A 24788-nucleotide genomic window follows, 5' to 3' on the forward strand; every position below is an offset into this window, starting at 1 on the left:
ATGATGACTTGGGGCAGGGACTTTGGAAGTACCACAGCATTTTGGATCCCTTCCTTCCTTCTTTCTGGAATGGTGAGTGAGCACAGCTGTCAACCCAGCTTGGGAAATTCTTGAACATTTGGGTGCAGAATGGGGTGGGGGGAGGAGTTAAAGAAGGAAAGGATCCCGGCAGGAATATGATGTCATACAGTCTACCCTCAGAATCTGTCGTTCTCTCCTGGGGAACTGATCTATGCAGTCTGGCGATCAATAATAATTCTAGGAGAACTCCAGACCCCACCTGGAGGTTGACAACTTATGCCTGATATGCAATAACTTGTCTAAGGCTACCTACCAATGAAACAGTAGGAAAACAGTTGAATGGTTTTTCTCCCTTTAAACCAAGTCCATCTTCATCAGTTCACTAGCAGGTAGAAGTTCTTATTGCTCTCTCTGAGTTTTTGATTGGCCAACAGATTTGTAATATTCCACTGATCAGTCCTATCAATCTTTCTTCTTCTGCAGGGAGGAAGGACGGGAATTAAAAATGGACCAATCAGGGATTTTTTTTTTCACATGGAGCAGGTTTATGGCTACTACATAGGATTGCCCGGTCCTGGCTCATGTTTTTCAATGCTGTGCAGAAAAAAAAATTAAAGGGCCTATGGCAAAATTTCACTTTTGAGGCAGGTCTGGAAGTGATCTCAGTCCTATGTAGGAATTGCCAGAAACTCTATTGTTTCGTAGGCTGATTTTGCATGCTGAAATTGCCCCTCTGTTGGCACGGGGAATGCCCTGACACAATCAGGAGGTTTGCACAGCCCCGGTGCTGCAGTATGGCTGCCCCAGAGCCACCCTGCGGCAATGGCTTTGCTCTGCCAATTTCCTGAACCGCACAGGTTGAGGCCCTTTTGAAGTGCCCCTATGTTGCTCCAGAGGCTTCTGCCGCCATGCAAAACTCCTACGTCGCAGAAACGGGGCCAGTTTTCCTGCCTTGCTGCTCTGGCCCGCCCCACCAATGGACAGGCACTGAGAAGTGGCACCCTCCCCACCCTTCAGAGAAAACACTGAGGGAGAAACCTTGGACAGAAAAGCGGCATGTGCCGGTGCCACAAACGGGAGGGCGGCGATTCTTTTGCACACGCAAGGATTTTAGATTTACATTTCAGACAGAGGAGGGTGGAGGACAGCAATCCCGTCACACATGCAAGGATTTTAGATGGGGGGGGGGCGAGGGTGCCGATTCTCAGCATGTGACTTGTGTTTAGAGTCAATTAAAACTAAAATAGTGAAAGTGAGTGGGGGGAACGGGGCGAGATCCAGCCAATCCGAATGCAGGAAATGGAGGCTGCAAGCGCATGCATGAAAGAGATTACGGAAGAGCTGGCAGTGCTTAAGCGGTGCTTATGGGAAAGCCCTGGACTTGAGGGGAACCATTCGGGGCTTCTCTCACCAGTCCTGACGAGCAAAGAAAGAGCAGCGTGAGAAGCCCACAGCAGGTACGCTCTCCGGCTAAGCCACGGAGCATTCAGAAAGTGCACAATCAGCCTTAGAGAGATGCAACAACATTTATGGGTTTCCCCAAATGATGCTATGCTGTTGCTGCTGACTGCTCCCCATGCACCTGTTCCTGTACTCTCCCATTTCTCTTTTGCTCCTCTGCTCTCCTAAGTGAACTGGGACACTGACCAGCCTCTCTAAAGCTGCCATTGCTGCTTCTCTCACAATCAGTTCAGGATAACAGAACAGATCTGGGATGATTTTCTAAATCATCATGCCTATTTCATTGAAAATATTTAGCCCTGCCGCTTCAAACCTAGCAGAAGTCAGCCAGTTTTTGTCAGCAAATGGAGAAAGCCAGAAGTGATCCAAAAGTTTGTGTTTCACAATTAAATTTTGCTGCAGCAAGAACTCTCCTAGTTTGTGTGTGAAAATATTGTCGTTCGGCCTTTCCCTGGCTCTGGGAAGGATGAGAGAAGGAAACTATTTCAGTAACTCAGTTGAACAGAAGTCTGACTCTTCACACCTTCCCGCCCCATTTCCTTGCCTGAAGGAAACCAGACCTCCTTTAGGATGGAATCATAGCTACACTCACTTAAGACTGAATTCTATGGAGTACAGCAAGACTTATTCTGGTTGAACATGCATAGGACTGGACAATGAGTGGTATATCAAAAGCACTTCATATGGCCCCTTAATCCATTTTAGCATGGTTGTAGGTAATTTGTGTCCTTGTGGTGAGCAAATGTCTTCTACATGTGGTCGAAGGCCTTCTTGCTTTGTGTTAACTTTAAAACATTACTAGTATGTACAGTGATAGGTTTTAGGAAAAGGGGTATCTGACAGGATTTCTTTTCTGTATGGAGTATTCCTACTATTGCTGTAAATACACCAGCAAAAGAAAGGTTGCATTAGGTTGGTCCCTACATAGGGATCAATTAAGTGTTAAGAAACTGTGCTGCAGGTGTACCCAACATGGTTCCCATGGGTTCTATGGTGCCTACCTATACCTTCTCTGGCACCCACCAAGTGTTTTTAAAAAGTGGGCAAGGCCAGGGAAGACTTTTGCCCAGCTGAGCTTCTGGAGATCTGAGTAGCCATGCATATTCAAGAAATATTGTTATGGCATCCGCTGCTACCACAGCATAAGTCTCTTCACTGTGGGACTCAAAATAAGCTCTTTGTATGCAGGGAAGTTTTTTTTAAACATCATGTTCATTATAAAAGACATCCTATTAAGCACATTTTCTACCTAAAATGTTGAAGTGATTAGTAGAGTTACTCATAGACTTACTCCCTGAAATTTTATGATGGATGCCTCTTCCTTCGGCAGTTGTTCTGTGGTTGGCTCCACCTCAATTGGCACCATTTTGTGGCTACTCCCAGCAACCCCATGTCAGAATTCCAGAGGTGCCTTCAGGGTTAAAACAGCGGGTGACATCTGGCTTAAATGTTTTTAGTATCTTTGCAAGTGAAAAGGTTGGGGACAAATCCAGAACAGATTAGATACCATGTAACTTCTCAACTCTTGCAAGACCTTTTGCACAAGTGGAATCATCGGAAGTAATCACAAGTAGCCCTTTCCCTGTCTGTATCCCATACTGAATTTCTACTTGCACAAGAAATAGCACAAAGTATATTTCATCAACCCTGTTCCCCAATATTAACCTTCTTTGATCAAATCATACTGGACTTCCAAATTAGACTGTAATGTCTGCATCTAATAGTCTACAGATTTTTTCATAGCCATAGTGTTTGGAAACAAAAAGTCAGCACTTGATGTTAACAGTAGCTCTTGTACAATATTTTGCGCAAACAAAACTGCATCAACTAAAACAAATTTTCTGCTATTGTATGGCAGAATCTGATCCAATATATTCCTTTCCTAGATCCAGTGGTTTCAGGCATGGGGATTGTGATGTACACGTGTGCTTTACCATTCATTGAAATGAAGGGTAAAGTTGTACAGATACATGCAGTTGGGCATTCCCTTCCCTACAATGGAAGGTCACAAGTACGTTTACAGGGGTGAAGGCCAGATGGCTTGTCACAAGAGGTGACATCACTTGTTGGCTCCAACATCAAGTGATTACTTACATATATGTCACAGTTATCAATGCTTAAATAGCAGAGAAACCTTTACTCTGCAACTTTTTATTTCTATCATTCAGTTGTGACCCATCAGCTGTTTTGTTAATTATTTACTGAATAATATTTATTTATGTATTTATTTACTTTCTTTGCCTCAAGTCTGGAGTCCCACTGAAGCACTAAATGACATATGTGCAGGTAAGATTTAGCCTGGGAATGTTTGTTCTGCCAGAGCAGTTCTGTGTAATCCAAAAATCTAAATACTGCTTTGCCAAATGAACCCACTGAAAATGGCACCTTGTCTCCTATGAATTCTGTATGTAGAAACCTAAAAAGTGAAGTAAATCATATTATCTGAAACTTATTTATTTAATAAAGTCCATCAAGGTTGAATAGGTTAAGGACAAATATATATCAGCAAAGAAGTTCATTGAGAATTTGCTAATATACAACAAAATGTTTTCCATAACAATACTCTTATAAGTAATTTCCCTTTAAAAATGATCTTTGCTTAAAAGGAACATTGGAAAGGCACAGTCCAACCTTTTAAGTCCCATGGACTGTGACTGAAGTGTTAACAATGAATTTAAATCTCATCTTTGAAATCAATGGGACCGTAAAGATTTAATTTTGTCTGGGACATTCTTTAATTGCTTGAACTACTTAGAAAAAGGGAAAGTTTTGGGGGGAAAAGAATATTTTATGGCAATCTGTGGAATTAAAAATCCCCCTATGGTTGAATCTGCTCCATTTAGTGTCATGGTTCTTTTGAAGGGGTCATTATATAACACTGTTAGAGACAGAAATGTAAACTGCAAGGGGGGGAATGACTGTCTGGCAGAGGAAGGGTTAAGCCATTTCCCCCCTTACTTTGCCCGTTTCAAATTACAATGAGAAGCCTCTTCTTTCCCAGCAGGGTTGTGCTTACATTAGCTTTTAGATCTCTCTTGAAGGGAGCTGCTATGTTTTTGCCTGCTAGAGGTGGAAATAACAGTTAAGGAACCGAAAGAGGTTGGGTGGATTTACAGAAGGGACTCCCCCCCCCCTACCGCCCACCACTTTCCTTGAGTTAAAGGTCTTTAAGTGCTTGGTATATGTTTCAGATTTGCTGGATATTAAAGCGAGTCTAAAGATGTTACAGTTCTCAGCAGGCTATTGGGGGAAATAGATGTTACACTTCAAGTCGCAAATCAAGACAGAGAGCTGTGATTCAGGAAAGAACGCCAGGTGGGAGAAGAGGAGAGTTAATTAATTAGTTTGCAAGCATAGCAGAAGAGGATTACTCTGAGCGACTGAAGATCATCTCTTGCTAGTTAACAGCCCTATCCCAAAACTCTTGATTGTTTTTACGTTTTTCTTAAAAAATAGGAATGCCTACATCAACTGACCCAGGTCTGGTCTTCTGCTCCATCAGTGCAGAAAAAATGATAACAGCAGTGGAAATTTGGAAGTCTGAATTTCAGCTTTCCTAGAAATAACTGCCAGCCTGATATATCCAGCTAATATTTTTAAAGGGGGAGAAAATAAAACCACCAAGATGCTAAGCGCTGAGATGACAACGTTGACATGAGGAATAGGTAGTCCACAACTTGTCCCCCCTCTCTGGCTACTTGGAAAACAGACCTCATAGGAGATAAGAAGGGAAAACAAGGAATTTTTGTTTTAGTTTATTGCATCTTTTATATTTTTTTTAAAATGGACCAAACTGTGCTCAAAGCTCTAGTGAGCTTGCTGTGGAATTATTGGATTTTAATGGGTTCTGCTAAGGGAAGCATAGGAGACAATCACGTCCACTCCAGTTTTATTTACAGGAGACTTCGGAACCATGAACGGAAAGAGATCCAGAGAGAGATCCTCTCTATTCTGGGTTTACCTCACAGACCCAGGCCTTTCTCACCTGGAAAACAAGCTTCCTCTGCCCCGCTCTTCATGCTGGACCTATACAATGCTATGACCAATGAAGATGAGACTGAAGAACTGGAGTATTCACTAAGGGGACCTCTGAGAGGCGAGAACAGAGGGTTAAGGAGGGCATATCCTGCATCTCCAAATGGATTCTCTCGAAGAATACAGTTCTCACGTACAGCTTCATTGACTACACAGAGCCCTCCGTTAGCTAGCCTGCATGATGCCAACTTTCTGAATGATGCAGACATGGTCATGAGCTTTGTCAATTTAGGTATGTTTCATTTTTTTTAATTGGGAGAGAGAGACTGAGTGAGCATCAGTCCATATATATAATGTGGTTGGAAATAGAATCAGTCCCTGAATGATGTACTAAGAACGCAAGGTGAAGTTGTGCTAATGAGAAAGTATGTGCGTTGTAGGTGGCCATGGGGAAAAAATTTCTTCTCTCTCTGTTTATATAAAGTCAGTTTCTATAACTCCTCTCTCCTGGCTTCTGTTTCCCTTCTTTCGTTAATGCAATAAATGTTGTAGCCTTAGGCAAACTGAAGTTTTTAAAATAACAACAACAAAATCAAACTCTCTGTGTGTCTGTGTGTGTGAGGGGGAAGGTACATATTTGTCGGCTGTTCACTGTACATATTTCAAATTAAACTGCAAAGAACCCACATCAAAAGTTGATGATTTAAAAGTTTAAGAGTCCTATGGGGAAGGAGATAAGAACAAGGAATCAAACCATTTGGGAGAGGATTTTAAGCTCTCAGATGAATTGTAAGAGCTTAAAGAAGTAAACAGATTGCAAATAAATTGATGAGATCTTTGCTCTTGAGTAATTTTTGTTGTTTATAGTATGAAAATTTAAAAATTATCTTAGGACAACAAATTTTGTATTCAGTATGATTGTGACTAGTTCTAAAAGGAACCAAAAAAAAAGCAGTTTCATTTCCAGTGGACGTGGGGGAGCAAAACAAACTTTTAAACGTTTAACACTAGAAATATGCTCAATGGAGAACTGAGGTAGTAATGATAAATAGAATAAGGTTACAATCTGTGCCATGATGCACTTATAAACTACACCTCAACCTTTAACAAGACAGTTTAAGTGCAATCCTAAACAGATGTATACCTTTAGAAACCCACTGAACTCAGTGGGCTTAACATAGTGCTACTCTGTTTAGGACTGCATTGTGAAGGTATGTTGATCATTATTCTGAACTATTACTTACTAATTTTGAATTGAATGAAAAAGACTCTTGAACCTGTTGCATTTGTTTGACTGTTAATATGCTTTTTACAAGGGATTAATTGAAAACCTCTAGCATACAAACAATATCCACGTGTACTGTTTTCCACTGGAATATTTTCTCTCAGAACATTTAAACCATCAGAACATATTCTGAAATACCTTCCGATGACTACCAAATTCCCATTCAGTGCAGCAGGATCTTTAGTGGCTAATGCCTTAACTCCAGGGCAGCCAAACAATGGGGGACAGCTTCCAGACACATAAAATAGTTTGCTACATTTGGAGGGAACTGAAATCTGTTTTTACGTCTCATTTTGAAAGCAAATTATGCAACTAATACAACATGCTTCAAAACTTGTGAAACGGCACAAGCACATGTTCCCCGAGAGTACAGTTTTTGTTCCAATATTATTTTCCTTATATGTTATTTGTGAATTAAGCTCAGTTGCCTTGATTTCAAAAGTGAAATCTCTGTGTCTGTAGTATATGGGAGGTTTTTTTAAAAGCCAAGCTCGCCAATATATCCTGAGGAAATATGAAGGTCTTTAGAAGCATTGAATAAGTGCTTCAATTTACATGTCGTAATGGAGATCCTTGATGCCGGCAAAGTGACACATTGCACAGTACTAATTTGCACAGACTCTGCTCTGGGCTGGTGCTTGTTGGCTTCAGCAGGTAATTCAGTGACTATTCTTTCGAGTTTTTGTTTTGCTTTTGTTTTCTGTCAAGTCGCAACCAATTTATGGCAACCCTGTAGGGTTTTCAAGGCAAGAGACTTACAGAGGTTACAGGCCATTGCCTGCCTCAGTATATTGACATTGATATTGCTTGGTGGTCTCCCATCCAAACAGTGACCATGATCAACACTGCTTGGCTTCCAAAATCTGATGAGATCCGGCTAGCTTGGGCTGTCTAGGTCAGGGCATTCTTCTGAATACTGTCAAGCAAATGGCTTATTATGGTCTTCTATTATTCTTTACTCTTTGATCTAACAGTGCCTGTACAAGTAAATTATCCGTTCAGATAAATTTCTGTGGCTATCCTAGATCCTTCAAAATGTTCTCCCCCGCCTCAGCCCACCTGCATAATTTGTAATTCAGAAATAACTTTAAAAATAACAGTGTGTTATAACAGAATCAGAGACAGATTTTTCTACTGTGTAGCTATTAATTGAAATTTGGGTAATGCTAATTATCAAGCTTATTTATTTCCTGTGAGCAGTTACAGCTGTAGCCATCAAATCCTAAACCAATTTACATACTGCTCTATCACATGCATGCTGTACCATTGTAATTTTGTTATTCATGCAGGCTAATTTAACACTTAATGAAAAAAAATTCTAGTACAATTTCTCAATAGTTTAATTATTTTCTGTTCATATTTAATATGATTTGCTCTGATAAGCGGTAAGTAGTTTGAGCTGATATACAAAGAACAAAAAGATAAATCATAAGTGAAAGCCTTTCTTTGTATTGCAAATTATTTATTTATGAAGCCTTTGATAAGATAATCGAACCTGTTTCAGATGTAGATGAATAGTCAATTGCAATCAAATTCCTCCTTTTCTGGGAAGTGGTAGTAGCTGTGTTAAAGCAGAGAGACATTATCGAGTTACAATGCCCTAATCCCCCTGAGGTTATAAAGAATTTGCATAAATCATTGCGCTGAAACTGTAACTGTTCAAAAACTCATATGTTAAAAATAACAAATGTGAAGTGTTAAGTCCTAGAACTGATATTTGTTGCATGCATGGGATAATAAAATTATTCTTGAGAGACACATGAATTATATAGGGAAACATTGTTAGAGGTACAAAAGGTAGTTTCAGACATAATAATGGTTCTGCAAGAATAATTGTGATAAAATTTGTTTGCTTTAATAACATTTGAAAATGCCTCAGAGACAATTGCAATGGCAGGTGTTTTTTTTAACTCTACGGGTACCTGAGAAAATGAACAGAACTGACATTAAAAATTTGGATTTCAGTTTCCTCTCTGTATTGCGCTTCTTCAAAATAGCAAACCCAGTTTGCATAAAAACTGGTAATATTCTAGTTCATGATAATACAGCAACTTCCTCTCTTCTTTCCTCTTGAATGGCATTTCTCATACCAAGCTTAACTTAATTGTCAAAACTGATACCAAAACTTCTGGCTTGATCCTTAAGCATCTTTAGTTGGGAGTAAGTCTCCCATTGCTCATTGTGACTTAATCCACCTAAGCTTGTATAGCCCAAGTTGTCAAAAGACTTCGCTACTGAAAGTGCCCTGTTAATTTTTAAATGCTCAGAGCTTTTTGTTACTGAATTTCACATCCTGCTCCCTTCATCCTGTAATATGTTGCAACTTCTGGAAACTATTTGGGTATCTCATGGAACACAGATATGTAAATTCATACCATTGTTAATGTTGCCCTCATTTGGAAACATTAAAATACCATTAAAAGCTTGATCTAAAAGCTGCCCAGTTTAATCCATTAAAACATCAAAATTCAAAGTGAAATAGGACATTTTGTAATTGAAAGAATCTGGGAACCTAATTCTAAAAGCTTTCTTTTGTTTCTTATAATTCACAGGACAGAAGTGTTCTATATATGAAAGGAAACCACCATCCTTTCTACTCTGTATGTGGGTTTTTTTCATATTTGCTTGTAAAATATGCACTGAAGAATTGTCATGCTGATATATCTATTTCATTTTCAGTGCAAATTTGCCATTGGCATGTGAAGGAATTTTAATCTGTCTTTCAATCCTGATTTGAAATAGTAATATTTTTTTTCTTAAATTCTGTGCTTGATCTGAAACTGCTTTGCTAAAATTAAATAATCTACTTGGTAAAATTACCATTGATTACCTGAAGGCAGGTAGATGTTTGTCTCAGTTTTAAAAAAAATTGTTTTACAAAATTGACTTGTATTAAACTTTAAAAATATGTAGGTTTGAGGACTGGCCCTCTCATTTCCTTCTTTTACTGCCAGAGTAATAGCTGACCAGGATGGGTGCATCATTCAAAAAGATGGCTTTATTCCAATGGGCATTTGGTGGAAGGTAGACTGGGCAGATTCAGCTTAATTTTCAACTGTGCATGTATTGTTTTCAGCTTGTTGCCGGACACTTGCAATGGTTTTTGCATCCTTGTGGCTTTGCTTTGAGCCTGTGGTATGGAACTGGCAGCTCAAGAATAGGAATTACTTGGAGATTCTGCGGGTGGAGACTGAGCTGGGTGGGCTTTAGGAGAGGCAGAACCTCAGCTGAGTACAATGCCATAGAGCAGAGGTCTTCAAACTATGGCCCTCCAGGTGTTCATGGACTACAATTCCCATCAGCCTCTGCCAGCATGGCCAAGTGGCAGGGCTGATGGGAATTGTAGTTCCTGAACATCTGGAGGGCCATAGTTTGAAGACCTCTGCCATAGCCATAGCAGCCATTTTCTACAGGTGAACTGAACTCTATCATCTGGTGATCAGTTTAATAGAGGGAGCTCTCCAGCTACCATCTGGAGGTTGGCAGCCATACTGAGGAGATAAGGCTGGTTATAAATATTTTAAATAAATAAATACCGGTAGTATTGGTGTGACAGCAACACACCAGTAATGACTTCTGCTTGACCTACATGTCTTGGACTAAGGCATGTGTGTCTTCTTTTGATAATTTTGTATAAATAAACATTAATTGCAGAACATCAACGCTTCTTGTATTGTTCTAGCAGTTCCTCCGAAATTGCTTATTTGTTCTCCCTAAATCTGACATAAGCACCCCTTATCAATCATTTTTATTTTTAAGTAGGAGGTGTCAGGGTACAAGAAGTTAAAAGCGAGGAAATAATTTATTAGTTGTGCCGAGTCAATTTTCTGAATCAAATTCTTTAGAGTTTGTATTACTGAACAATAAATAAGTTGCTGGGTAATGAAAGCCTTTTCTTTATCTGAGTTTCATCTTATCTTGAGGACCAATTCACAGGACCTCTGGGAATGTGATGTTGTGTTTCAGAGACTAAGCAGGGTAGGCCTTGATTAGTACTTGGGAGGAAGACCACCAAGGAAGACCAGGTTTGCTACACAGAGACGGCCAATGGCAATCCACCTTGGTTAGTTTCTTGCCTTGAAAACCCAACAGAACTGTCATGTGAGCTGTGACTCGATGGTACTTTCCACCACCACAGGGTGGCTAACATGACTTTCTCCCTTAGGATGTGAATCATTCAAGTGAAATTGCCGGTCATATGCTAGCATGATGCAGCACTGGCAACGTTTGTTAAATGTGGATGACTTGCAACCACCTGTTGCCACAAGGCCCAGCCCAGATTGCAGGAAATAAATTGTAACATGACCTTAACTTGAAGTGAATCCAATAAGTTTTCTCATCTGGCAATATTTTTCTTATTTTTAACTTGCTTAAGATTTACTCTTTTATTGGCAAAACATGTCTGAAATATAGCTAACTTTTAAAAATACCTGCATATGCACAAGCATATATTTCTCCCTAAAAACAGTTCTAAATATTCTGTGGTAAAACCAACAAAGAGTGCAATGGCATCTGTAAATAATTTATTATGACATAATGCTGTGTCAGATGCTTGAAGACAATATCACGAGATAGTCTCCAATAATAGTTTGAAAATGAATATTTAATTTTTTTTCAGCAGCATCTTTCATTCATGGGAAATATGAAAGAAATTGCAGATAACCAAAGAGAAACTAATATAGCAGATGGTTCCAAGTGTATAGTGAAGGGACATATATATGTGTAAATATATGAACTGTCTTTAATAGTTTTGCCATTAGGAAGGAGACTGAGGCAGTTCCGCTTGTTTTTTCAGTATCAATTGCTTTTTCAGACTAAACACAGACTTTGGGTGGGAAGCTGTGGGATATGCCGATGCATGTTTTACTAGGAAATCAAAAAAACTCTTAGCAACCATGGTCAGTGATTAAAGTCCACCATAATAACACCCCATTGTCACTCTAAGTTCTTATTTTCTGGAAAACTGCAGCATGCAATATTTCTAACCAATTTCTGCCTACACAAAGACCTCTCTGAACTATCTCTGGTTGCGGTTAAGAAAAAGAAGGCTGGTATGCATTCAGAGTGTTTGTTCCAATATTAACTGATCACAACTAGTCTGTTCATGAATATAATTTATATAACTAAACCAAAATGAAAATAACAAAATTCAGTTAATATTCTGTAATCTTCATTTCTGAACCTTACTCTGGTTTCTAGCTCAGGAGTATCAGAAAACAGATCGGTAACGGAAAGGAAGCAATATTACACACGGATCTTGTTATTTGGACTCTGCTGACTGATTTGCCTTTCCATGTGGTGCTTATGCCAACTGCATTGCTGGTTCACTGACTTGAAGTGGACTTTGATGAATATAAACAGCAATGGTTTCTGTTTGCTTGCTACTCTCTGTTCCTTCTAGGGAAGCTGCTAGGCTCAGGGCAAATTTTCCTCTGCAGACACTGGCATACTGGTAGGCAAAGCTGAAGAGTAAGAGGGGATCTAGATTGAAATGTTACACTAGGAAGCATTTGCTGTGAAACCTTCACTCAATAATATGGGTGCAGTGCAGTGTCACAAAAAGAGAGACCTCTCATCCATGTACTCACTCAGAGGGAGAGGTAAAGCAGGCATGAGGCCCCCACTTCAGTGTGGTTGCTGAATAGTCTACACAGGGTGAATGTTCAGATAAAGTGCCTATTCACACACTCTCTCACTGCGATAAGCTGTGCTCCAAAATCAGTGTTGTTATAAGTGTTGGGTACCTTTGTGGAGAAAAATAGGGTACAAGTATCTGAACAAATAAAATTCCTGAAGAAGTTCCAGCCACAGATAACAATACTTAGGACAGTAATGGTCTCCATCTAGCTGACCTCCCCCTCTTTCTTTCCCCCCTTCCTTTTCCTTTACTGAATTATTATTAAATTCATTTGTTTCTTTCACGTCTCCTCTGCGAACTTTTCGTGTTCCTTTTTTGTTCCTCCTCATATCTATTGTGTATGTTTTGCAGTGCCATCAGAATTTTAAAACTGTAAATGTATAATTTTAATTGTTGTTGTAAGTGGCCCTGAACCCAACTTAGTCGGGAAAGGGTGGATTAAAGATTAAAGAAATAAATAATTTTGAGAAATATATAAGTTAAAACAGCTCATGTGAACATGTGAACAGATGTCCCAAAGAATGTGGGGGGAAAAAGCATCCTGGGAAGGCACTTTTCTCCAAGACATCCTTAGGATGCCTTATTTCTGCGCAGGAATCTTTTTTAAAAAAATGCTTCAAAGTGGTTTATTGCCTCCGAATATGGAGGTTCCATTTCACCATCATGGCTAGTAGCCACCGATATCTGTGTCCTCCATGAATCTCTCCACCTATGTGCAATGCCAAGAATGAAAGCATGGTGCCTACATGCATGCAAAATAAGACTGGGATTGCTGCTTTCGTTTACCCCTTATGTATTAGGTTTAGGGCCTGATCTATGCATGCTACCACAAATCATTCAGCAGAGGTGAACTGATTCTCTTGGAAAAGATTGTGTTTCAGGTGGTATGGGATGGTACAAAAGTTCTTTCTGGGTTTCCCTGATGTCTATTTCACGTGTGCAACATACCAATGGAAGGTACAATCATTGAGTGATAAATGGGTATTTCAGTCACTGCTGTATTGCAGTTGGGGTGAGGGTATACAGTTGATTTTTGTTTCTATAATCTGTGGTGTTCCTGTGGTTACTTATTCTTATAAATGTAACCCCATGTGGAGAAATAATAATATAACCGAAGGAAATTAGCTTTCAGTAGCTGAAATCCGTGTGAGTTTATCTCAGTTCAGTGACGTAGGGATAAATATTATAACATTTCTCAGGAACTAGGAAACTTGCTCTTAGTTACCAGGGGATTCCAATAAATTCTAAAAATAATTTGTAAAGTGAAATAAACTACATAAATGTGAAATGAGATCAGGCAAGAGAGTCCATTTAGTTCTTCTTGCAGCTTTGCAAGTAGAGGGAGAAATCTGAATTGCTTGGGCCTATTCAATGTACAGTAATCACCTCATTTCTAGAGGCAAATCCTTTCATCCCAGCAAAGTAAAACACACGCACAAAAAGGCCCCGTCCCACCTCAGTATGTGTGAGAACAGGGAGTACACAGAGCAGCCCCTAATGCTTCTGGCCATAAATAACAGAATTGCTAGCTTGCTAAAAACCACAGGTTAAAGGATGAGGGCTGCCATGACGCACACAGAGAGGCTGAGATCAGAAGGGAAGTAAAAAGGAGGTCAGGAGAAACAATGAATCCCCTTGTTCAGAGTCATATTTATGAGTGCTTCATTGCACCTAAAGTTCATATTTTATTGGCTAGGCCATGGGGTTTCCCCATTTGCTCATCTCTTAAAATAACACCTCTGGCTAAAGATTCCTATAAAAACCCATGAATGCTATAGCAGGCGAAACTGTCAGTCCTGACAACTAGTTAGTTTGTTTTGGTGGAATAGTAGTAGAAGTGGTTTCAGTTTTGCGTTGAAGATTAAAATGTTTTTTGTGCAAAGCTGACAGAAGGACATGTTAAGTCACTGCAATGTTAAGTCCTAGTTTTTGGGCAGAGATTTATTTCATGTTGCTTTTGGTCAGGCACCATATTACCGTTAGTTTTTTGACCAACTATGTGACCAACTATTTTTTGACTAACTATGGTAAATTCACACTTAAGAAAATGCACTTACATCATAAGAAAGACTGCATTGCCCTAAACTCAGAAGAATAATCACCTTGCCAAAACATCCATCTTGCCATGTATCCAATAGACTTGCCAGGCTCCAGGTCCGTGCTGCTGCTTAGCTGGCCAGCATGCCGAAATGGGGAGCTGGAGCAGGGGAGAAATCAGCAGGATCCTAACACATTGATGTCACTCCCCATGCACCCGGAAGTGACATCAGCATCTCACTGGGGGACAATAAAGATGCTCTGGTATAGAGTTTTGCATAAATATCAGAATGTCTCTGCTCCTCCGCAGTTAGGTGTTGATGTCACTTCTGATGAACGCAGGATATTGTGTTAGGGCATTGCTGGTGATGTCAGTGCATCTGGTATCTGGTAAGCCCCCTTGCCCCTGCCAGCTGCTGTGGGGACCTGGCAACCCTAGTATTTAACCATCCATTCACATAGGCCCCTTCCGCACATGCAAAATAATGCATTTTCAAACCACTTTCACAACTGTTTGCAAGTGGATTTTGCTATTCTGCACAGCTTCAAGGGGCTCTGAAAGCAGTTTGAAAGTGCATTATTCTGCATGTGTGCAATGAGCCATAGTTTCCCTGTATACCTTTTTTCTTCCTGCAGCCCCTATTGTACTGCAGAATAATTCCTGGGGTTGCTGAACTTCCATGGAGTAACAGCTACACACATCAGGGAACTGAAGAGAAGACAGATGAATAAAACCACCCCTAAGTAGAGCTGTGCTTATTTCTGGCACAGTGTTGTTGAACTGAGTTGGTTGTGCTGATCCATTTGATTTTTTGGTTGCAGTTGTCTGCTCTTCTTATGCTGAACATAGCATTATGATGTTATTGAAAAAAATCACATGGCATAAATCACAGTGGAATGTAGCGAAGACAAAAATTCAGCAGAAAATTGCAAAGGCAAAAAAAATATAATACAACAGCATAATACTGAAGCAATCTGAAGGTATTTGTAACAAGTTCTGAAAAAAATGTTCAAAATGGGAGGTGCTTTTCAACTAGGATTGCCAGCTCAAGGTTGGGGAATATCTGGAGATTTTGGGGCATGTGGGGTTTGGAGAGGGAGGGTTCTCAGCAGGATATAATGCTGTAACAGAGGCATAGCTGGGCAGCAGTGTGCCCGGGGCGCACTCAGGTTTTCTGCCCCCCCACCCCCCACTTATCTTTTCCAGCTGGCAGAAAACAGATTTCTGCCAGCTGACAATGGGCCAGAGCTGGGGCTGGGCTGTACCCAGGCCAGGCCTGAGTGTGAGGAGGAGCAAGTGGGGAAAGGTTGAGGGGGCAATTTTGCGCCTGGGCAAGGCACTATGCGCATGTCCCTGGCCCCTTTGTACCAGCTCCCATGCCCACTGTGTAAAAAATCACACCCTCCACAAGCAGCCATTTTCTCCAGGGGGAACTGATCTTGATGACCGGAAGATCAGTTGTAATAGCAGGTCTCCAGATGTAACTTGGAAGTTGACAACTCTATTTTCAGCACTGCTGAAATATTCTAGCATCTTTTCCTTCTGTCCAGTGCAAGTAGTAGGGCTGCCAAGCTCCTGCTGGGGGCAGGGATCCCCCACGTTTTGTTATCTGCTGCCACTACCTGCAATGGCAGGAGAGAAAAAAAATTAAACCCATATCACTGGAAGTTCTTACTACAAGTTTCAAAAGTAACTTCAGGAATCTATTTCTAGCATTTCCAGTGATTCCTAGAGCTACCATTTGTCCCTTCCATTTTTTTCTTTTTACCAGAAGTGACATAGATCCATTGTGCTCTGCTTACTCTGAGACTGCCTGCTCTGCAGTGGGGATTCCCCATGTTTCTCTGGCTACAGACGATGAAGTCCCCACTGCTGCGATTGAATGGTATAAAATTTTGTTTTAAAAGTTACGCCACTGATCCCCTGGAAGTGCCTGTGGAGGAATGCGTGGAATTGCTCCTCCATGGGCAGGAGAAGGTGACAAATGTGGAGCCAGATAGATGAATGCTGTGACTGCTTTGCTTTCCCTGTGCAGGCAGAGAAAACCTTCTCCTTTCCACACACTTCAGAACTGTGGGCTTCAGGGATCTGTAGCACAGTGAGTTTGGGAAGGGGGAAAACGTGTCTGCAACTAAAACTCTGCCCCAGAGGAATGTCTACTCACTGTGGGGCAGACCAAAAGTGCATAACAGGCTATAATGCCTCACAGAATGCTGCACACACCCCTGGCACCATCCATAATAACCCTTCTGCCAGATGATGCCTGGTAAACCTAGCTGGCCGTGTAAGTTCTATGCTTATTGTAAGAACCACAGTTTGTGGAACCAGATAACCCTAGTTCTCTTGTTACACCTAGATTCTCTTTCTCATCTACCCTTCATTTTAAATTTCCTCTGCCTCTCTTGTAGTTGTTTATAAGTGATGCAGCAGGATTTAGCCTTATGAGTGCAGACTCTTCCAAAGTATTGTTAAAAGAGAGAGATGTTAATAGATTTCTTATTGATCTATTGCCTTAGTGAAGGTATTCCTCCAAAACATCATTTGGTGGTGGGGATTAAGCTGAGTCTGTTATCTCACAGTTTATTTTGTCACTTTTTTAACACTATCATAGTGTGTTAATGATTACCTCCAAACCTGCTCCATATCATGGTTTTATTCTCTGTTTTAGCAAGAATAGCTAACCAAAGTTTTCCCACTTCAACTATGTAGTGCTAAAGAGGAAGGGAGATGGGTGCTGAATGTGAGGGGGAGAAGGAAGTTCCCTCATTCTTGGCTTTTCCCCAATCCTTGAAGCCTAGAGAATCTTCTTAATTAAGCTTGTATCTTTCAGCTTTGTTTATAGCTTACAGCTTAAAATATCAATACAGGCTGAGCCAAAGAATACAGTCTAAAAGTGCAATATAGAAATGTAGATTCTGAATTTTAAAAACCATGCCAGCTGCTGTTTCTTGCCTGTAAAAGCACTACATCACTACAGAGCAAGACTATATTGCATTTTTGGTTATCTTAAGGTATTCAATTAAAAAGCCAGGATGTAGCATATTAACAGTCTAGCCCTAAAAAGAGTTATTCTCTTTTAAGCCTATTGAAGTAAATAGCCTTAATAGTGTGCAATGCTTTTTTGGACTGCATAGTTCCTTTTCAATAGCCGATATATCTTGACAATATATATCAACAATATATCTTGAAATGATCTGCTTGTTTGGGTTTTCTAAATTAGTACTGAACACTCAAGGCCGCCGTGATCTCTGCATGTTGTCTCTGATGAGCCAACATTTATCTGCTGACCATCTGACCTCTGCTATTAATTTGACTTAATTACATCCTGTTTTAACATTTTTGAAATGAGGATTAGAATTCTTTCAGTTTTATTGAGAGGTTCTCAAGGCTAATCAATATCCTCCTCCTCTTGAAGCCTGATCTTTCGAGGTGCTCAATTATTGCTTCAGTTTGAGAGGTAACGGTTGGCTTAGGCACCACATAGGTGCCTAAGTGCTTGAGAAAAAATGGAAGAAACTGTCTTCATGCTATGATAAAGAGCTTTCTGGTTTCTGGTTTGGGACTGAATGTTCTGCAAAGCACTAATCAAGACATATCCACTGAATGATACTGTGGTTCTTACCTTTTAATTCACTACAAGTATATAGTATCATCTCTCCCAATTTCTTTCTTTTTCATCAAAATATTTTACATGTCCTTTCCCTTCAAGGTGGTTTATAGGCAGTATCTGACCTATAGCTATAAATCATTAAAATATTAAAAAAACAACAACACAGCAATATGACTTTTCCTTGAAAATAATACCCTTTCTATGAGATGAACTGCCAACTGCCATCTAAATGGCCTTATATTTTTTATGGAAGGCAGATAGCGTAGGGGCTCTCTGCATTTTCTCGGGGGATGGCCCACCATAATTATGGAGTTGCCACCAATTACCAGTAGGTCCATGATATGGTCACAGGAACAGCTCTAACGGAAGGCTCAACCAGGAGGTGGTGATGGAGGAATCTGAGATGGTACACAGCCTCATAACACTTGGGTGGTCATCTCATCTGCTATGGTTGCCACCTCCCTGCCCCCATCTATGCTCGAATGAGCAGCAAAAAGTGGAATGAGGAAGAAATATGTTGTGTGCTTGTTGTTGTCACTTCTGGTTAAAAACCTAACACTCTAGAGAAGGGGTCTACAACCTGTGGCTCTCCAGATGTTCATGGACTATAATTCCCATCAGTTCCTGCCAGCATGGCCAATTGATGGGAATTGTAGTCCATGATGGGAATTGACAGACAGAAGCCTTTATTGGCATTATAAATTACCATATTACAATATTAAAAACAATATTGTAATATGGTAATTTATAATGCCAATAAAGGCTTCTGTCTGTCAATTCCCATCATGGACTACAATTCCCATCAATTGACCATGCTGGCAGGAACTGATGGGAATTGTAGTCCATGAACATCTGGAGAGCCACAGGTTGTAGACCCCTGCCCTAGAGCATCAGTGACATCAATTCCAGTGTTTAGCTAGAAGTGTGGGTGACACATACAACATCTCCGCCCTCCCCATGTCCTCCCCATGTCCTCCCCAAGTCCTCCCTCCCAAGAATTACAGGTATGCACCTCCCAGCCCCCTACATAAGACAGACAAAGAGCAGCTCTCCAATTAGGGCAAAGTTATGTATATAGGTGTCTTTATGATATACACACATGCACAGGCAGACTTTCAATGAGACTCTTGTGCCTGGTAGCCATCAGCTAACTCCTTATGTCAGGCTTGATTCTTTTCTGCTATGAGCCAATTTTGTAAGTTAAGCAGAGTCACACACTTGTAAGTTAACTGAAGGTGTAGGTGTAGATGTCATTCTGTGGAAGATTGCACTGTTAGGGAGAAAGCATTTTGAGTTCGGAATGAGCAATATAAAATGACACTTTTTTGGCTAACAAAAGCCATTACAAGTAGGGCAAAGAGGCTGACTAAAACCCCAAATGCTCCCCATTCATCCCCCAAAGTTCTGAATGCACCCAGGCTGCAAAGATCCCCTCTTGGGGAACTATATGGTCCCCATGAGGAATCAATGGAATAATCTGTCAGGCCCTACACTGGACAGGTTAATGGGACCACACCTGTTGGGTTCCCAATAAAGTCAAAGTTTCTTGTTCTGAGTAGAGTTGAGGAACCTATTTTTTTGTACTCCTTAAAAAATCCATGATTTCCATTCGGTCTAGCCTAACGATGACAGCACTTTAGTCAGTCTCTTCGATCAATAGTATCTCAGACACAGCAATCTTTCGTGCTGCTTGGACCCTGCTGCTCAATCCTTTTTTGGGGGAGCAAAACTTGTTGATATCAGCCGAACCAAACTTTATCAAGGTGCCTTTTCTCAGCGTTGGAGCCACCCATATTGTTTGGAGAACATTGGAAATTATCTGGCCCCATGTGTTTTTGCTTTGCAGCTTGTTTACATAATGTGTGAGTGATGCATTTCTCAAGAGGGCAAGTGTTTCTTGCATGTTATATAAACACATCCTAAAGTGAAGCCACGTGAGTAGAAGTTTTTAAACATTCCGGGATCAGTGTAGGAGGGCAGTAGCAACTGCAACACAGCAGAAATGTTTAAAAGGAGTCTTTCTGTGCTCAAGATCGACAAGTTGTAAATATATTCACCTCCAGATGCAAAGGAAAACATGCATTTAAAATATTTATATGCTGCTTTTGAACAAGCATGTAAACAAAATGAAAAGCATTTCAGTAGCTTTCATTATGGTTGCTGATATCATTATCATTACAAGTATCTAGTAATAATATCTAGTAGTGGTAGTAGAAGTATCTATTAACTGAGGAACTGGCTTATAATGTTGATTTGCAAGGGGATCACATTTCCAATCCAGTTACTGGTTAGTATAGCAAGGGACAGAAGAACACCACTTTAAAACAGTTACAGATTCACACATTTACAGCTTTACTTACATAAGTGACAGGATATTTCTGTCAGAAAAACTGATTCACATCAAAAAACGGAAAAAAAATGATTTCATTCAGAATGCCTCCTTAAACCCAAGAATTAGCCTACTGAAATAGAGTTAGCTTGTTCCTTGGGATATTTTCTTCAATCTCTTCTCAAACCCTAATCTACTATTTCCTTAAGATAACACAGGATATCTGCTCTATTCTTACCTCTTTATCAGCCCCTAACTCTTATGTACCTATACTACAGATGTATGTTTGCGTTCTTTTCCTTCGCTGGGTGAAGCTTAACTATCTAACAGCCCAATCCAGTTTCTGGAGGCAGTTGGGGACGGTGCTGCTGCTGTCCTGCCTCTCCGCTGTAACGACCCAAAGGACGCCCAGAATATTATTTATATATATTTCTGCTTTAAAAATCATATTGGCAAAAGCCAGTTGCCAAAAGCACTCCTATGGGTGTAGGTAGCCGCATGATCACCTGACCACAGCCAAAAGGTCAAAACTACTTTAACAAAAGCTAAGATAATGAGTTACTCCAGCATAACCTGGAGGTCTCATTTGAGTAACTAGAATGCTTGATTACCACACCTTGCTATAGAAACTGTTAAAGACCAAAGGGAATATGGAAAGCCACCTCAGTTATCCAGATTCTGCATTTCCCTATCTCTTCTGGGAATGGGATTCCAGTTAGCAACAAAGGAGTTGTTCCCTTTGCATTTCCTTCCCTTTGTCCATGACTCTCCTAAAACCCACTCACCCATCCAGATCTAAATGTCTCAGCTAAATCTCAAGAGTTGATCTGCATGGAAGCCTTTCAGCTTTCCCTCGCTTAGCTTAACAAAGCAATTCTTGGGTCTCCATTGTCCCTGGTTTAGCAGTAGAATGAGCTGGACTAATTCACCTCAGCACCCCCAAACCCAGCACAGGATTCTTGAAACTTAGCGTGATTTGGTTCCTTTCCCACCAAGGAATGACCCACCTTATAAAGTTTAGTTCACCTGCAACATTTTGCTCATTTGCCACATGTTCTTGTTGATTGGGACATGATTTCATCCCTTCATTGGGTTTCTGTGCTGGCATGGAATCCCTGCCTCTACTTCTACCCTTCTAAGGGAATCCGTTAGGGTAAACATTATTACCCCACAACAACCCCCATCTCCCTTCTCTATCATCCACTCTATCTTTTCCAAACCTGCTTATATCCTAGGGAACTTGGTTGTATGTGCCCTTATGTCTTACTGTGTGTGTGTATTTTTGAACAAATTTATATAAAACATTTAAACTCAATTTGGACTCTTGCTTGTCTGTGGAATATTCATTGCCAGAATTCTTTCCCCGTATTATACAGTCTAAAAGATCTCCTCTTGGCCCCTCTCGCTGCCAATGTGAGTTCATTCCCCTTTGCTACTTTTAAAATCCTATGTGTGCTGTTACACTTTTAGCAGCTGGTGGAGAATCCCCTTAATAAAACCCTTACCCCTGTTAGGTCAGTAACACTGCCTATAGAGGGCTGCCAGACAGCGCAAGCAGACAGGAGAAGCGGGAGAATCCCCAGCCACCTGAAAACCCTCCATAGGGGAAAATGACTGGTGTAAGTCCATTTTCCCCAACACTGGCATTTCTTGGGCCAAAGCCTGGTGGGAGCTGACTGATGGGAATGCCCTGGAATGCCCCCAGTTGTGTCAGCCTTCATATTAGGCTGGTACAACTCTGAAAGTGGCATCTGGAAGTCAGTTGAATGCCAGAGCTCTGTGTATGCCCTCTAGACTCCCTATTTGCCTTCCTGGCAAGCATAATTGCTACTTAACACTGCTTGGGAGGGCAAATGCATTGAGCCTGTGCTGACCTGATGGCCATAATTTTCCCTGTTCCTCTCCCAAGCCCTATCTGTGGTGATGACAGACTTTTCTCCCACTTAGCTCTCTTTTCCCCTTCCCAGGAATTCCAACAGCCTTTCACTGATTGATGCTGCTTACTGTTTGCCTGCTTCCCGTTTTGTTAGGGATTTGCTGGGATGCCTGAAGGGTGAAACCAGAGGCCATCTGTCACATGTTGCCATAAAGCAGCTGTGACTTGACAGTCTCTCCCCCACCCCCATCATGGCTATGGTCCTTCCCTACATGGGCATATTGTCAGCGTTGGTAGGTTTCCCAGGGGGCTGTTTCTTCCTTCTCTTCTTGGCTCATGAGCAAATGCATCTCATCCAGGGAATCTGAGAGAGTGTGGCATAGCTATTAGAGTGATTTGGATCCCTACTCAGCATTGATGCTTGCAGGGTGATCTTGAAAAAGTTAGTCTTTTGGCCTTATCTACTTTCCTGGATTCTTCTGAAGATAAAATGAGGAAAGGAGAACTATGTGTGATACACTAAGCTCCTAGAGGAAAAGCAGGTCAAATATATACACAATTGTCTGGAAAAGGAGAATTTATTCATTTTCCTATGTGTACCCATCCAGTTTTCCTCTGGTCAAATGACTTATTTATTTATTTCATTTATACCTTGTCTTTTATACCTTGAATTTTATTTCAGAGTAGCAATTTGAGTCCTAGCTCTGCCCAAACCTAGTTCAACCAGTATACCCCAGTGGGTGGGCATGGTGACTGTCCGTGTATGGGTCCAGAATCCTAACCAGTTTACAGCCTTTTGAATCTGGCTTTAAAATGTATAACAAATATGTGTAACAATAAAGTCAATACTGTGTCAGCTATTAATCTCGCCACTATTCTTATAGATGACTAGAGCCATTTATTTCTTATGCAATGTTTTCAATGTAATGTTTTCTGATTTTGTCAGTTGAATCTCTGTGCGTCTCATTTCACATGAAATGATTGAAGACCATCTGTCACATGTTGCCATATTAGATCAGGTTTTGAACCAAGTCATGCCTGATGCATAACTTGTACACTTGTTGAATGAACAAGCCGAATGAAAGCTAGAGGCTCTAGTGATGTAGTGCATGAATCAGAGTGGAGTTTGGCTCTGAACAAATTCAAGGGAAAGGAGTTCTGAGTATTAGTGGAATCAGTATTTCAAATATAATCTGCCATATTCAATAGCAGCCGAAGAGACTTCATTGTATCCAGAAGGCTTTTAAGCAGCCCCCCCCCCCCTCCCCATTTTGAGTTCACTAATCTCCAGGCTGACTTGAACTGACATGCTGTCTTGTAGCTTGAGAGGAGCTTGACTTTAAACGTTACTGTTTCATTGCAACCCTTTGCTACTGAACAGACCAAAGTCAAGTAGAAAATGGTAGACTGTAGCCAAAGAAACATGATGTGAATTTGATTTTCCTCTTACTTTTCAGGCTTAGCCGGCAGAACAATTTATGTGACTTATAGGCAATTATGGACTCACCTTCTCTCTTACTAATCAGGAACTGTATAGCAGAAATTGGCTTCCTAACAGGACATGAAGTCAATATGGAAAATTTGACTTCCCCACTTGAAACAGGAGCCTTACTGTATTCCAATCTATACCTGCATGATATTAATTTTGAAACGTTTTTCCTACTGAAAAGGTAGTGTAGCTCTATTCTTTACAAGGTTTTCTGTTTTAAGGAAGGGAAGTTAGCATTAAAGCTTTCATGTGCCATATATTTTTATATAAATGTATGATCTGAGGAGCTGGAAGACAATGAAAAGCATTAATTTAATGAAATTTCACATGTAAAATTAATTCAGGGTCCCCCAGCCCATTTGGGTCTATTGCCTTAAGGGATGGGCATTATCTACTGGCAAAAGACACAGCAAATTGTTATGCTCAAATAAGCAGAGGCTTTTGCACAATTGTCAAAGGAGCTGCCTTATCTTAACAAGAGTTAATTCAGCTTTGGCCAATTCAGACTTGGCCAAAAATATTCTTTAAGAAATGTTAGTGAAAGCAAAGAAAATCTGTGGAATCCGATTTCTGAGCAGGAGCGAGTGAGATCATTTTAAAAACTAAGTATCCTACGCAGCAACCGGCAGCATCCATTTTGCAGGCTGTGGTCTAAAGCGACACCCTCTTGAAGCCTGGCACTGCTCAAACACTTTGATTACACTTTGAGATCTCCAGTTAACATTTTTAACTGAAGGAAATTGTCAGGGATGCTCTATAGGGTGATCCTTCCTTGAGCATTGGACTAGATGGCCGTCATGGTCTTCCCAACTCTATGATTCTATGAACTGAAGTAAGAATAGGAGGGATATGAATGATGCATATTGGTTTTGTGGCATAGTCTGGCACTACAGGGCTTGCCAATTTTTAACTGCTCCCTCTAGCTGTCCTTTTAATATCAGTTTGATATGCTCCAAATAATAGGTGATGTTGTCACTCATTTGGATTGCCAAGCTCTGCCTGGTTTTTCCTGGCAGCCCTGCTTCCCATTACACCTCGCTTAAAGGGACAGGGCAGTTTCCCCTCC

At 40.7% G+C, this 24788-nt stretch overlaps 1 protein-coding gene across 2 annotated transcripts in view; it reads left to right on the forward strand.

Moving 5' to 3' along the window:
* The first annotated feature begins 4517 nt into the window (after positions 1-4517).
* BMP5 (bone morphogenetic protein 5) overlaps positions 4518-24788 on the forward strand; it is a 70323-nt gene continuing 50052 nt past the window's right edge. For both annotated transcript variants that reach the window (XM_048496963.1, XM_048496972.1), the window contains exon 1: positions 4518-5749. In XM_048496963.1, the coding sequence (XP_048352920.1) occupies positions 5266-5749 (484 nt within the window). In that variant the 5' untranslated portion in view covers positions 4518-5265. The remainder of the gene's footprint in view (positions 5750-24788) is intronic.

This window comes from Sphaerodactylus townsendi, linkage group LG01 (genome assembly GCF_021028975.2).
Source record: "Sphaerodactylus townsendi isolate TG3544 linkage group LG01, MPM_Stown_v2.3, whole genome shotgun sequence".
In the NCBI taxonomy this organism is placed as follows: domain Eukaryota; kingdom Metazoa; phylum Chordata; class Lepidosauria; order Squamata; family Sphaerodactylidae; genus Sphaerodactylus; species Sphaerodactylus townsendi.